We start from the raw sequence: 16034 nt of genomic DNA, 5'->3' as shown, positions 1-16034 counted from the left end.
TCAAACATTAAAACAATTTTAGCACTAAGACAAAAATAAAGTTATCTTTGGTGTAACAGCTCTGTATATGTAATATTCTTAGGTAGCAAGTTTCAGTTACTACTTTCAAGCAATTTTTTTGACTTGCTCCATTAACATGATAGCATTTTATGTGAGATTACAATTCCAGTTTTCCAACAGACGAGCTAAACTGCACTTCAAGTTACAAAGCACTTCAGGCTGAGAAGTCATGAATGCCAGTAACAACACTTCAGGAAGTACCCAGTTTAGTATGAAGTGCTTCAATAGGATACACCATAAATGCAATGTACCTTGGGCTCATGGGATTAATATGGATCTTTTTCTAAGTATCATGTCATACGTCAAACCCAGTAATAATCTTCATTGAGACAGTTATAAATTGCATATTTTGTGAAAATATTACTGCACTTGTCATATTGAAGATTAATATTTCACAAATATTAAATGTAGACGAGGCTCAAATCATTCCAAAGAAATGCAAAGTGACATAAATACATAACTGTTTTCAAAAAAAAACTTCCTATGGATTGCTTCAGCTAACATTCAGTAGAAGAGCATTAGGCAGCCAGTACTCATTTCATTCAGTACTTTTATGCCAATAGGTTAACTCCTAATGCAAATGACATGCCCAGTCAATCAACAGTGAGAATGACAAGTCTATTCTAATCAAGTACCATTAATTTCCCCCTTGGTTCAAGAATAGGTTTATGCTGTGATTGCAAAAGTATTAAAAATGATTAGTGAATACACATTTCACAAAGTACATTTAAAGGCAGTTAAAGTCTACATCCTGTGCAACTGTAGTCAAAAGTAGTTTCTTTGAGACAGACTAGAAGTAAACCTTACCCCTCCTCCCAAGCCAATAACTTAACACAATTTTAAAATATCACATTACTTTGTTTAGACTTCATTAAAAAAACAATATCTTGTGGCAGCATTGACAAGGGGATTCCCCTGAAAAGCATTGTTTACAATGCTCACTTTGTTCAGTTCTTCAATAAAATAAATTTTAGAAAGCATTCTCAGAAGAAATACCTTGTGATAAGTGTACAGGAATAGAAATAGATTCTTTCTCATTGTCATTGTTTTTTTCCCCATGTTTGAATAGGACAGATACACAAAAGTTGAATGAAAATCATACACATACTTGTAGTTATCATGTATTTAACAGCCAAATCATAATACTTACTGTTTGGAATTATGTTCCATCTCCACCCCCCAGTGAGGATTGCACCTGGAAAAATGTTGTACAAAACAAATGAACTGTAATTCCCTTATTAGCTGAAGTAACTCAAGGAGCAGTTTCATATTTAGAGTCAACACCAAGGCTAAAGAGAATAAAATGAAAGGTTGAATGAAATCTATTTTTCATTATTCCAAGACTCCTATTGGGTCAGGAAGAAGCAGAGGGCCACGTTTGGTTGTGGTACTTTCTTCAGACATGGCCTGGTGACGCTCCTCGCCTCAGCTCACGTGAACAATGGCCTATGCAACCATATCCCAACAAGGAAAGAGGTTGTGAATTGGAAGAAATTTAACACTTTAAAATGTGTGAGTTTGCGTCAGTCACCTAGAATGAACTCTATACTTGGATATAAGCAACTAAAACGAAGAATTATGAACTTTTTGATACAGCAACCTCCCTGCCCTTCTCCGGATGTTAATTGTGTTAGCAGGTGGAGAAGCCCCGACTATACCTTTGCAGATGGGAGAGTTGGGGCTCTTCCTTTCTGGGGAGCCCCGGTGTTCTGGAGATTTCCTGTGCCGGACCCGTGAAGAATCTGCTCCTGCGGCCCACAAAGAAGTGGGCGAGGAGCAAGGAGAGGTGGTGGTGGTAGCAGTGGTGGCCGCCTGGTGCAGCTGTTGCTGCTGCGGCTGTGTCCTGGTGGGGCTGCCCCGCGAAGAGGCCGCATTCGTCTGTTGTTGTTGAGTCCTAGTGGGGCTGCTCCGGGAGGAGGCCGTCTGCTGCTGCCGCCCCCCTCCGCCCACGCACCTCGTTGGGCTGCCCTGCTTCAGCTGGAACGGCACGGTGGCCCTCATGGGCTGCGGTCGGCCGACACCACCACCACTGTTATTACTACCACCAGCACCGCCACCGCCGCTCGTCGGTGACCCGTTCCGACGTACACGCTGAGACATCTTGCGAGAGCTGGGGAGAAACACACACAGTCCCTGGTAGCTGCGGTATGGTTTTGGGTCCAATCCGGTGCCTTTATGAGGTGAAAAGATGCCCGCTCGGCGTCGCTTCCCTCCCCCTCCTCACACGCTCTTTCTTTCTTCTCCCTCGGACGGCAACCGTCCACCACTCGCGCTCTCAACTCCCTCGAGTCGCGCAGGCGCCGCCTCTCGCGCTCCCCCGCCGCGCGGGGAGCCGCCTCCTGAACCCACGCATTGGCCGACCGAGCGGGCCCCGGGGTTAACTCCGGCGACGCTGATTGGACGGAGTTGCAGCCCTGCGTCCTATTCCCGCCCCCCTTTCACTACGTCACAGCACGCGTGTTCCACGCCCACTCCGTCGCCCCGGGAGACCGCCACCGCCTTCCATTCAAGGCCTCGGCAGCTTAGTGCCTGGGAGTGGGTTGTTGATCGGGAGGTAAACAAAACTGGCCGTTCTTGAGGTAAACGGCACACTCTAGCGGCAGTTGAACGAAGCAGATACCATTTGAATACGTTAGTGGCGCTCATTGCGGGATTAACATACATATGGGAAGAGGTGAAGGGGCAAACAACACTCCTCGAACTTTGTACATCCCAGGACCAGGTAAAGGGAAGAGAGTAGATGCAAGCTGGACTTGGGATACATTCATAAATATTGTTTTCCCCTTCAAAGTAGAAAGAACTTGCATTTAAAAGTGTTCTTCACGACTTCAGGGAGTCCCACAATCAATGTTGCACCATTAAGTAAAAACAGATCATGCTGAAAGCACTCATCAGCCCAAGTAATAAAAATAAATAAATAGAAATAGTTACATCTGCGGTGGGAGAAAAAGAATTAACTTTTCGCATTGAGTGCACTTTTTTGGTTTAATTTCAGATTTCCAGTTTCTACTGTATGCTTGAAGTACGTTTCAGTTCTTTACTGTATGAAGCATAATTTGTACACAGAAAGTTTCCCATAAGCAGTGAATGACTTAGTAATGTACCTGTGGAAGGAAATCAAGGCATGGGACTGCACATTAATAAAAGAACAAATGAGGATTGTCAAGGAAGATAAGGATCTTGGGTTGCATGACCTTGGATATCCAAAAGTAACAACACAGGAAGATTAGGTGATTTGGATGGCATTTGCCTTTATTCATCAAGGTGTATGACATAAGCAAAGACACTTGGTTGAATTGCATAAAACACTTGTTAAAGTATTGCATACTGGTCCCCACGTTCCCCATCATACTGCATATTAGTCCTCTTTAATACAAGAACAATGTGATAACATTTGAGATAGCAATATCTCTAAATTTTCCTTGTGCTAAGGCTGAGGAATTTTAATTACAATTGTCCAGGCTAGGATTTCACTGTAAAGTCATCTCTAACAGTTCAGCACCATGTTATTAAATTTCTACAAGCAAGACTTACATTGATTACAACACACAAAGCATTGGAGGAACTCAGTGCGTCAGACAGTATCTATGGAAGGAAATGGACAGTCGACATTTCGAGACCCTTCATCTGTGACATCAACTGTCCATTTCCCTCCACAGGTGCTGCCTGTTCCTCCAGCACTTTGTGTGTTGCTCCAGGTTCCAGCATTTGCAGTCACTTTTATCTTAAACTGATTATCTTCTTAGTCAGTGCTGAGAACTATCACTACGCCAATGGTTAATATTTTAAATTACCAACCTACTAATTTTTCTCCATAATAGTGCATATTAGTCCTCTTTAAGTCTAATTGCCATTTAAAAGTTCAAGAGGAATTTGCTTCCACTTGCTTACACTTAGTATATATTCCTGAACTTAAAACCCTATGTGGACAAAAAAAATCCCCTTATTTTCTTCTAGTCCTCTCACGATTTGTTTCAAATCTGTATCCTTTGGTTCCTGACCCATTTGCCAAAGGATATATTTTTTTCCTCACATGGTCAATTAAACCCCTTGCAATTTCAATATCTGTTTTGGGCCCATTTCATCCTCCTTTATTTTCTGATTACACTGACAATTTTTCCAACTTCTTCACATCTCTCAAGTTCTTCATCCCTAGTATCATAATAGTAAATGTACTCTCCAACATCTCCAAGGCTTGACATTCTTTTTCAAATGTATTATGTGTAATTGGGCAGTGCAGGCTCATTGGGCCAGAAGGACCTGTTACCATGCAGTATAAAAAAAGTTTAAAGTTCAGCCACCTCTATTTAGAAAGCCAATCATTTCATCCACTGGTGAAAAACTATGGATTTTCTACCTAAATACACAATCTAGGAGACTCCTTTACAAAATTCTACCCAATGAGAAAAAACTCCTTAGTCATTTCTGCTTGTACCCATGAACTGACAAGTAAATCAAAAAAAATCTTCACTTTGATACAGTGTGCATCTGCTTCCTGAATGAATTTATTCCAAGGTACTCATTACTTCATTCATGCCCAGTGCCTCCATTGGCAGATTCCCTTTCTTTTTCTCCATAATCCAATTCCCTTAATTGTGATATCACATTTACTTTCTCTATATTAGTAACAAATTGTCTGTGTAAACATGAAACACAATGTGTTTGACCAATTACTACAACTCTTTTCAAGCTACTCCTTAGAATCTATTTTCAATATCTTTACTGTGAGTAACATGGAAGTGCAAGTTAAGAAGGCAGGAACATGTTCAGCCATTATAAGTACCACATCAACATTGAATTCAATAATTTCAGATTATCAGTCTGGCCAGTTCAGATGGAAAACCATCAATTTGTAACGTTGACTCCCTTTTCCTTTACCACAGACGTTGCCTGTTCTTCCAGCCACATCACAGATAAACATCATTAGCAGTATTTTGTATCTCACAGTTCCAGGACTGATTGTTGTCCTCTATTATTATGTCTATTTACGTCTCCATTCGGGCAGATCAGTTACAATTAAGAAGCCTTCACCACCCTCTAATAGCCAGGACTTCCACCATTTGTGGTGGCACCACCAGTTTCTCCTGGACTCTATCCTGTCACGTTCCTTTTGTCCTCGCCACTCTTCCTCTGCAATTTAAATGTTTGTTTTCCAGCTTTTTTCAAATCTGACGAAAGACCATCAAACTAAAACATTAACACGGTTTGCCTCTCTACTGCTGTTGCCTAACCTACTGACTAATTACAGCATTTCCCATTTTTATTTGCGATGTTCTGCTTAGCAGCGACCCGTAACCGATGTGCGTGCATGCCTGTTCAAGAGCACATATGGTGCACATGCGCAGTACTTCCTCTCTACCTTGCCGAGGGGCTGCGCCCTCACGGCCTAATGCGCATTGGTCTCTTTGATACGCATGCGCGTTGGTCTCCTTTATACGCATGCGCGTTGGACTCCTTGCAGACTGCGTGTGCGTGAATTGCCCTTTTGCCTGGCGCCTCCTTGGTGCGCATGCGCATTGGTTTAGCTCCGCCCAGCGCACGATTTGCGCATGTGCATTGACTGCTCTGTCTCGTTCGCCGAACGTTTGCCGCGTGGTGGCTCTGGTGGCGCGGAGCTGGGTCGCCATGTTAGTGCTCTTCGAGACCGCCGCCGGCTACGCTCTCTTCAAGGTAAGGTCTCAACATCCCTGGATGAAGACGCCTTTCTGGCCCCGCCGGCCTGGTCTTCGGCTCGGGCCCCGCCGGCCTGGCCTCCGCCGCTCCGGACTGGGCCCCGCCGGCCTGGCCTCCGCCGCTCTGGACTGGGCCCCGCCGGCCTGGCCTCCGCCGCTTCGCTCCGGCCCAAGCCGCGATGTAATATCCACTATTTTCCCACGTCGGTCTATTTCATTTAGGAGCAGAGATAGGAGTAGGTTCCTTGGTCACTCTCGCCTGCTCTGCTATTTAATAAGCAGAGCAGGTTATAACATCGACTCTACGTCCCTGTCTCCTCATAGTGACTTACATCAGTAGCAAAAGTATGCAAAGACTGCATCCACCGTCCTTTATAAGAGGGAGTTCCAACGATCGGAACAAACTGCCCTTTCTGTGTCAAATAGCCAACTTGATATTTTTAAACATTGACCCCAAATCGTAGCTTCTCCCCGCATGGGACAACATCTTCTCCACATCAACTTTGTCAAGATCCTGCAGGATCCTTACGTTTTTGAAGTTGTCTCTCTGAATGACAGCAGCGCATTCCAAGTTTCAGGGTATTAATCTTGAACTGCTCCCGATACCCATTCTTAAATGAGAATTCTGTACTCGTAATTGCTTTACATACATACTAGCCCCTAGCCAGTCATTTACTTGGACACCCTGATCCTGCTGCATCTGTGTTCTGCAACCTCTCACGTGGATGACGTGCCTTTACATTTTTTTCTTACAAAAATGGAGGAATTAAAATGTTGTCACATTCCATTCAATTTGCTAGATCTTGGGTCCCTCATTTAACCTGGCCCTCTCCCTTTGGTTTTGCAATTCAGTTTCCTACCTATCTTTGTGTTATCAGCGAATTTAAAATCCATATTTTCAATACCAGTGACACAAGTAGTAGAGTTGCTGATTCATAGCCATTGTCTTGATGTCTGGTGCCTTCTGTGGAATTTGCATGTTCTCCTTGTAACCATGTGGTTTGCCACCTTCCCTGCCTTTTGCCGGATGCAACAGGTTTCTTCCCATATCCCAGAGATCCAAAAGATGGAGATTGGTGAATTAATTGGCCACTAAATTACCCATACTGTGCAAGCAAGCGGTAGAATATGATGGGAGTTGATAGTAATTTGGGGAAATAAAAATGGGATTAGTGTAAATTGCTACTTGGTTGTCAGCAGGGATTAGGTGGGGCAAAAGTCCTCTTTCCATGCTGTATGATACTATGAGTCTTCATCCAAGTCATCAACACAAATTGTGTAAAGGTCAGGCACCAACACTGCTATCCCTGTGGCACTCTTTCTTGCCTACCAGAAAGTCCATTTATGCCTATTGTTTCCTGCCAATGTGTCATCTTCCATACCACGAGTACAGTACATCCACCAGTCCCCTTTACATGTAGTACATGTAACTTCAGGAAGGCTGGTAAATTGGTCAAGCATAAGGTTCCCTCCACACGATAATGAAAAGTGCTGCCCTTCCGCTGACGCGTTTGCAGTTAACAGCCCACTAAACTTGGAGAGTATTCCATCTGACCAATATATTAGCTGTTTGAACCTCTGCATATATTTTATCTTCTATGGCTGAAGGCTGCAAAAATTTGGGGAGTTTGATGTTCTGATCAACAACACTGAACTAATGTCCTTGGAATTTATTTTCTCCAAACCACAGGTCCTAGATGAAAATAAACTCCGTGAAGTGGACAATTTATGGCGGGAGTTTGAAACAGCAGAAAAAGCAAATAAATTGTAAGCTATTTTAACTTATTGAAGTAATCATGCCTGTTAAAACTTTTTTTTTCCAAATACTTCAGCATTCCCGGCCATCTGAATCATAGATCTGCTTTGTCAGGTCAAGTAAATCACTGTGGTATTAATGTATGGGTATTGGCAGTGAAAAGTCAGTTCTTCAATTGGTTCTCAGTGTTGTTATCAAGTTTTAAGAAAAGTCCTGTGTGAGTGATCTGTAACTGTAAAACTTGCCTTGGCAATTATTGTCAAAAACAGAAATTGATATCTCAGTCACGTTACCACATGGGTTCTTTCATGTAAGTAATCTTGTCAGCATGGACATGTCAACTGTGCATTTGACTCATTGGGAATATCCCCACTGTGCTCAAGCTGTGTTCAGCCAGGCAATTGGAGAATATTCCATCGCACTTCTGGCTTGTGCTTTGTAGATAGTAAAAAGGGTTTGGGTGTCAAGAGCTGTTACTTGCAATAGGATACCTAGCCTCTGATCTGCTATTGTAGCCACTATTCACGTGGCTGGTTTGCTTGAGTATCTGTTTAATTGTAGCTCTCCACGTTGTTGATAGTTAAGACTTGGGAGGTGATTAGACTCTGTCTTGTTGCCCTCAGGATTCCTGCAGTGATTTGTTGGGGCTGGAATGATTGACTACTAATAAGCAAATCCATTTTCCTTTGTGTTTGATTAATCTTTGGAGTTGCTTTCTCCTCGATGCCCATTGACTTCAATTTAATCAGCACTCTCTCGGTTAAATGCTGCATGTATATCAAGGGCAGTTGCTAATGATTCTCCTCTGGAGTTCATCTCTTTGGTCAATGAGTCATGGAGCCTTGAGGTCCTGAGGAAATGCAAATTGGGCCCTTCTGAGCAGGTTATTGGCAAATAAGTGCTGCATGATTGGTGTCAATAAATTTCCAGCACTTTGAGAGTGTACTGGGTATTAACTAGCTGGATTGGCTTTGTCCTGTTTTTTGTAAATGGCTTTCCACATTTTTGGGTAGGTGGCAATGTTCTAACTGTGCTGTAACATCTTTATTTGAGGCACAGCTAATTCTGGTACACAGGTATTTAGCGTGGCAATCAACATATTGTCTGGTTCCTTGCATGGCCTTTGCTTTAACCATTGTGCTCAGCTGTTTCTTGACATCAAGGGGTGTGAATAGAATTGTTTGAAGCCGAATAACTGGTGGTGAAAGTCAGGATGGATCGTCCATTTGGCACTTCTGGCTGAACATGGTTGCAGTATTTCACCTTTGTATCTAGCACTTGCATGGTTGCCCCCACCATAGTATATATAGTGTTTGTTGCGTACTGTTATGTTATTAGAACATAGAGCACAGAACATTACAGTAAAGGCCCTTTGGCCCACGATGTTGTGCCGGCATTTTATCCTGCTCTATTATCAACCTAGCCCTTCCCTCCCACATAGCCCTCCATTTTTCTATCATTCATGTAGCTATCTAAACGTCACTAACGTACCTGCCCCACAACCTCTGCCAGCAGTGCGTTCCACGCACCCACCACTCTGTGTTTTAAAAAGAAACCTTACCTCTAACATCCCCCTTATACCTTCCTCAAGTCACCTTAAAATTATGCCCTGTAGCGGCTAGCTACACACTACAAAATGAAGACACAGAGTCACTGGTTGGAAATCAGAAGTCGAATGAACGACAGGCGCCTTTAATATCCCAAAACTTCCGGCACTGACGTCACGCGTGGGTCACCTGACCTTCCCGCGCGCGGGCTTTCCTAGCCCAACGATAGGGAAGGAGGAGGGCCCCGCGCCATCTTGGATCGGGACCTCCGACGACGTTCATGATGTTAGGAGCCGGTTCGATGCTGGTGCGGTGAGTCGCTACACCCCCTTGTGTTAGCCATTTTTGCCTTGGGAAAACGTCTCTGACTGTCCACTCGATCTATGTCTCTTATCATCTTGTACACCTCTATCAAGTCACCTCTCATCCTCCTCCGCTCAAAGAAAAAAAGCCCTAGCTCACTCAGCCTATCTTCATAAAACATGTTCCCCAATCCAGGCAGCGTCCTGGTAAATCTCTTCTGCACCCTTTCTAAAGCTTCCGCTTCCTTTCTATAATGAGGTGACCAGAACTGAACATGCTATGCCAATTGTGATCTAACCAGAGTTCTATAGAGTTGCAACATTACCTCAAACTTAATACCCTGACTAATGAAGGCCAACACACCATACGCCGCCTTAACAACCTATCGATCTGCATGGCAACCTTGAGGGATCTATGGATGTGAACCCCAAGATCCCTCTGTTTCTCCACACAGTTAAAAGTCCTGCCATTAACTTTGTATTCTGCCTCCAAATTTGATCTTCCAAAGTGTATATCTTCACACTTATTGTATACTGGTCCACCGCCAGTCAAGATGAGATGTGGCAGGATTGCAGAGCTGAGGGCTAACTTAGTTTTGTCCATTGCATGTTTTTTCTGCTATCTTTGCACACAACTACAGATGGTCATCTCCTTTTTGGATGTCATGGTGTTGCTTCTAGCATATCCTTTTGGTCTCATTGAATCAGAGTTGATCCCCTGACTTGATAGTAGAGTGACGGTTGGGCCAGGAGGTTTCCTTTGTGCTGTTTCTTATGGTCCATGGGACCTCACAATAGCAGTTTTGAGCTATCAAATCTGTCCCATTCGTTTTCTCCCAGGTCACCAGCAGCACCACTGTTCTACCCGACATAGTGCCCTATATGTCCAATCGGTGATGGACATTGAAGTACACCCAGAATCCATTCCATGCTCTTGATACATTCATTGTTGCTTCTAAATTTAGTCAGCATTGAGGGACACTGATTCATTAACAGGGAGGAAGGTGGGTAGTAATCAGAAAGATTGTAGTATTGTGACTAGCACTTAAGCTTTGGTCTGGTTAACGTTGTATACAGTTCTAGTATACCTTTCCTGCTGACATGTTTTATGCCTCAGTTAATCAAGGAAACCATTCCATGTTCCACATTCAACCATCTTTTTTACTTGGCCAGCTAGCTTTAAGGATCTGTGGGTGTGCACTCAAATTACTCTGTTATTGGGTCATGGATACAGCATGGATACAGGCCCTTTGGCCTAATGAGTTCATGCCAACCATGGTGCCCACCCATCTCATCCCAATTTCCTGCATTCCTTCGAAGCCTTGCCCCTGCATGTACCTATCCAAGTGCTGCTCGAATGATAGTATTCACCTACCTCAGCCACTTCCTCTGGCAGCTCATTCCATATACTCAATGCCCTCTACATGAAAAAGTTGCCCCTCCGGTCTCCTTTAAATTGTTCCCCTCTCACCCTAAATCTATGACCCCTGGTTTTGGACTCCCCCACCCTGGGAAAAAGACTGCTACCATCCACCTTATCTTTGCCCCTCATTTTATAAATCTCTATAAGATCACCCCTCATTATCCTACGCTCCAAGGAATAAAGACCTAGCCTGGCCAACCTCTCGCTGTAACTTTGGGCCCTTTAATTCTGGCAACATCATCGTACATCTTCTCTGCACTCTTTCCAGTTTAACCACATCTTTCCTATCACAGGGTGACCAAAACTGTACACAGTACTCCAAGTGTGGCCTCACCAATGACTTGTACAATGACAACACCTGTCCGAATGCCCTGACTGATGAAGACCAGTGTACTAAACGCCTTTTTTCACCACCCTGTCTCCCTGTGATGCCACTTTCAACAGACTAAACACTTGCACTCCTAGGTCCCTCTGTTCCATTACATTCCCTAGTGCCCAACCATTCAGAGGACAAGTTTGACTTTCCAAAACGCATCACCTCACATTGTATTGAAATCCATTTGCCACTCCTTTGCCCACTTCCCTAACTGATCAAGGTCCCCTGTAATCTATGATAACCTTCTTCATTATCAACAACACCTAATTTTGTGTCATTTGCAAAATTACTGATCGAGTCTTGTGCATTCATATCCAATTTATTTATGTAAATAACAAAGGTCCCAACTCCGATCCTTGCAGCACACCACTAGTCACCGGCCTCCATTCCGAGAAACAACCTTCAACCACCACCCTCTGCTTCCTATTTCTGAGCCAATTTTGAATCCACCTATCGAGCTCTCCCTGGATTCCATGGGACCTAACATTCCAGATCAGCCTACCATGTGGGACCTCATCGAAGGCCTTCTTAAAGTCCAAATAGACAACATCCCCTTCCCCACCCTCATTTCCTTTTTGGTTACCCACTCAAAAAAACTCTGAAAGGTTTGTCAAGCACGGCCTTCATGCTGACTCCTAATTAGACTCTGTCTATCCAAATGCTGGTAGATCCTATCCCTCAAAATTCCCCCCGTAACTTCCCCACAACTGATGTCAGGCTAACTGGCCTGTAGTTCCCTGGCTTGTCCTTGCTACCCTTGAACAACGGAACAACATTAGCCATCTTTCAGTCTTCAGGAACTTCACTAGTGGCTAACGATGAAGCAAATATCTCCACAAGGGCCTCCACAACTTCTCTAGCCTCCCGCAAAGTTCAAGGATACACTCGGTCAGATCCTGGAGTTTTATCCACCTTAATGCTCTGTAAGGCTGCAAATACCTTCTCCCTGGTAATGAGGAATGTTCTCTAAATCATCTCCGCTGTTTCCCTCTTGAGCAACCATGATTTTCTCCTCAGTAAGCACAGGAGAAATATTTGTTAAAAATCCCACCTATCTCCTGCAGCTTAAAGGGGACCTACTTTCTCCCTGGCCACCCTTTTACACTTTATATAGCCATAGAACCTCTTGGGATTTTTCCTTTAACTTTGCCTTCCAGGTCCATCTCATACCCTCTCTTTGCCCTCCTGATTTTTCTCGAGTACTCTCAATCTTTTTATAGTCATCAAGGCATTTACTCATCCCCAACCTCCTAAAACCAATGTCTGCTTCCTTTTTCTTGACCAGAGCCTCAATATCTCGTCAGCCAAGGTTCCCTAAACTTGCCAGGTTTACCCTTCACCCTAACAGGAACATTCTGCTCCTGGACTCTTGATATCACACTCTTAAAAGCCTCCCACTTGCTATTCGTTCCTTTTCCTTCAAACAGGCTCACCCAATTGACCTCTGCTAGATCCTGCCTAATTCCCCCTAAAATTAGCCCTGCTCCAGTTCAGGACCCTAACCTGTGGACTTGTCCTATCCTTTTCCATTACTATCTTAAAACTAATAGAATTATGGTCACTGGAGCCAAAGTGCTCCCTGATGGCCACTTCAGTTACCTGCCATAGAACCAAAAAAACCATAGAACCATACAGCACAAAACAGGCCCTTCAGCCCACCGTGTCGTGCCGTCCATCAGACCACCCTCACACCACCTAACCCCTTCCTCCCGCATATCCCTCTATCTCACGTTCCTCCATATGCCTATCCAACAAGCTCTTGAACCTGTCCAATGTATCTGCCTCCACCACCACCCCAGGCAGTGCATTCCATGCACCAACCACTCTCTGGGTGAAAAACCTCCCTCTGACATCTCCCCTGAACCTCCCACCCATAACCTTAAAGCCATGACCTCTCGTCTTGAGCATTGGTGACCTGGGAAGGAGGCGCTGACTGTCTACTCTATCTATTCTTCTCAATATTTTATATACCTCTATCATGTCTCCTCTCATCCTCCTTTCCAGTGAATAAAGCCCTAGCACCTTAAGCCTCTCCTCATATTCAATACCCTCCAATCCAGGCAGCATCCTGGTAAATCTCCTCTGCACCCTCTCCAATGCCTCCACATCCTTCCTATAATGAGGTGACCAGAACTGAACACAGTACTCTAAATGTGGCCTAACTAGAGTTTTGTAAAGCTGCATCATAACCTCGCGGCTCTTAAACTCAATCCCGCGACTTATGAAAGCCAACATCCCATTGGCCTTCTTAACTGCTCTTTCCACCTGTGAGGCAACTTTCAACGACCTGTGAATATGAACCCCCAGATCCCTCTGCTCCTCCACACTGCCAAGTACCTTGCCGTTTACCCTGTACTCTGCCCTGGAGTTTGTCCTTCCAAAGTGTACCACCTCACACTTCTCCGGATTGAACTCCATCTGCCACTTGTCAGCCCAGCTCTGCATCCTATCACTATCCCTCTGTAAGCTCCGACAGCCCTCCACACTATCCACAACACCGCCGATCTTAGTGTCGTCCGCAAACTTACTAACCCAGCCTTCTACCCCCTCATCTAAGTCATCTATAAATATCACAAAAAGTAGAGGTCCCAGAACCGATCCCTGCGGGACACCACTAGTCACTGCCTTCCAATCCGAGGGCACTCCTTCCACCACAACCCTCTGCTTTCTACATGCAAGCCAATTCCTAATCCACACAGCCAAGCTTCCTTGGATCCCTCGGCCTCTGACCTTCTGAAGAAGCCTACCATGAGGAACCTTATCAAATGCCTTACTAAAATCCATGTAAACCACATCCACCACAGTGCCCTCATCAATCTTCCTGGTCACCTCCTCAAAGAACCCTATCAGGCTTGTGAGGCAAGATCTTCCCTTCACAAAGCCATGCTGGCTGTCCCTAATCAGTCCATGATTCTCTAGGTGTTCATAAATCCTATCCCTTAGAATCCTTTCTAACAGCTTACCCACCACAGACGTGAGACTCACCGGTCTATAATTCCCTGGCCTATTCCTATTACCTTTTTTGAACAAGGGGACCACATTCGCAATCCTCCAATCCTCCGGCACCACCCCCGTAGACAACGAGGACTCAAAGATCCTTACCAGCGGTTCAGCAATCTCCTCCCTAGCCTCTCGAAGCAGCCTGGGGAAAATCCCGTCAGGCCCCGGAGATTTATCTGTCTTAATATTATTTAACGACTTCAACACATCCTCTCTCTTGATATCAACAACCTCGAGAACATTACCCCTACCGGCACTCCCTTCCGCATCATCAAGACCCCTCTCCCTGGTGAATACCGAAGAGAAGTACTCATTCAGAACTTCTCCCACTTCCGCCGCCTCCAGGCAAATTCTCCCACCTTTGTCCTTAATCGGACCTACCTTCACCCTAACCATCCTCCTACCCTTCACGTACTTGAAAAAGGCCTTGGGATTTTCCTTAACCCTACTAGCCAAAGCCTTTTCATGTCCCCTTCTAGCTCTCCTCAGCCCTTTCTTAAGTTCCTTCCTCGCTACCTTATATTCCTCACGGGCCCTGTCTGAACCTTGCTGCTTATACCTCACATATGTTACCTTCTTCTCCCTAACAAGTCGTTCCACCTCTCTCGTCACCCATGGTTCCTTCACCACGCCATTCCTTCTCTGCCTCACCGGGACATATTTATCCCTAACATCCTGCATAAGATCCCTGAATATCGACCACATCCCCATGGTACATTTTCCTTCAAAAAGGACATCCCAATTTACACTCCCAAGTTCTCTCCTTATAGCCTCGTAGTTAGCCCTTCCCCAATTGAAAAACCTCTTGTCCCCTCTGCACCTGTCCCTGTCCATGACAATTTTAAAGATTATGGAGCAATGGTCACTGTCCCCCAAATGCTCACCCACCAATAGATCCTTCACCTGTCCCCGTTCATTTCCTAAAACTAGATCTAGCATGGCATTCCCTCTAGTCGGCCCGTCAACATACTGCGTCAGGAATCCCTCCTGGACACATTTAACAAATTCTGTCCCATCTAAACCTTTGGCACTAAGCAGGTTCCAGTCTATATTTGGGAAGTTGAAGTCTCCCATTATAACAACCCTGTTATTTCTGCTTCTCTCCAAACACTGCCTGCCAATCTGCTCCTCTATATCTCTACTGCTACCGGGGGGCCTACAGAATACTCCTAGTAGAGTAACTGCTCCTTTCTTGTTCCTTAACTCCACCCATACGGACTCTAGAGATGATCCTTCTACAACATCCATCTTTTCCACAGCCGTAACAGTGTCCCTGACCAGTATCTCCACCTCTTCTCCCCCTTCCCTATCCCTCTTAAAACATCGAAAACCAGGAATATTCAATATCCACTCCTCTCCTGACGTCAGCCACGTCTCAGTAATAGCCACGATATCATAGTCCCCCATACTTATTCAAGCCCTCAGTTCATCCCCCTTATTCCTGACACTTCTTGCATTTAAGTAAACACACTTCAGTCCATCTACCTTACTACTTTTACAGCCTGTATTCTGCTTCTCCTTCCCCAAAGCCTCTCTGCCTGTTTGATCTAACTTTTCCCCATTCCCTTCTTCCTCTGACCTACTCCTCCGGTTCCCTTCCCCCTCACAAACTAGTTTAAACCCTCCTGTACCACCTTAGCAAATCTCGCCGCAAGGATATTGGCCCCCTTCTGGTTCGGGTGTAACCCGTCCTCTCTGTACAGGTCCCACCTTCCCGAAAAGAGATCCCAATGATCCAGAAATCTAAAACCCTCCCTCCTGCACCAACTTCTCAGCCACACATTTATCTGCCACCTCCTTCTATTCCTACCTTCACTATCACGTGGCACTGGCAGCAATCCCGAGATTGCTACCCTTGAGGTCCTGTTCCTCAATTTTCTGCCTAGCTCCCTGAACTC

The 16034-nt window shown here is 44.8% G+C and overlaps 2 protein-coding genes across 3 annotated transcripts in view; one reads left to right on the top strand and one right to left on the bottom strand.

Annotated features, from left to right (window-relative positions):
* The window catches only part of LOC127573584 (protein FAM117B-like), a 157994-nt gene extending 155636 nt beyond the window's left edge, over positions 1–2358 (bottom strand). Inside the window, 1 exon segment of the mRNA XM_052021948.1 lies at positions 1719–2358. Within this exon segment, the coding sequence (XP_051877908.1) occupies positions 1719–2160 (442 nt within the window). The 5' untranslated portion in view covers positions 2161–2358.
* A 3204-nt stretch (positions 2359–5562) lies between these two features.
* The window catches only part of nop58 (NOP58 ribonucleoprotein homolog (yeast)), a 31177-nt gene continuing 20705 nt past the window's right edge, over positions 5563–16034 (top strand). Inside the window, exons 1-2 of one of the 2 annotated variants that reach the window (XM_052027057.1) lie at positions 5563–5730; positions 7423–7499. In XM_052027057.1, coding sequence (XP_051883017.1) covers positions 5686–5730; positions 7423–7499 — 122 coding nt within the window. In that variant the 5' untranslated portion in view covers positions 5563–5685. Of the gene's footprint in view, positions 5731–7422; positions 7500–16034 lie in introns of those variants that run through there. The other variant, XM_052027066.1, reaches the window with a different exon arrangement.

The sequence above is a fragment of the Pristis pectinata genome, chromosome 1 (genome assembly GCF_009764475.1).
Source record: "Pristis pectinata isolate sPriPec2 chromosome 1, sPriPec2.1.pri, whole genome shotgun sequence".
In the NCBI taxonomy this organism is placed as follows: Eukaryota; Metazoa; Chordata; class Chondrichthyes; order Rhinopristiformes; family Pristidae; genus Pristis; species Pristis pectinata.
Note: the sequence above shows the minus strand (reverse complement) of the source record. Positions and strands in the feature narration are given on the sequence as shown.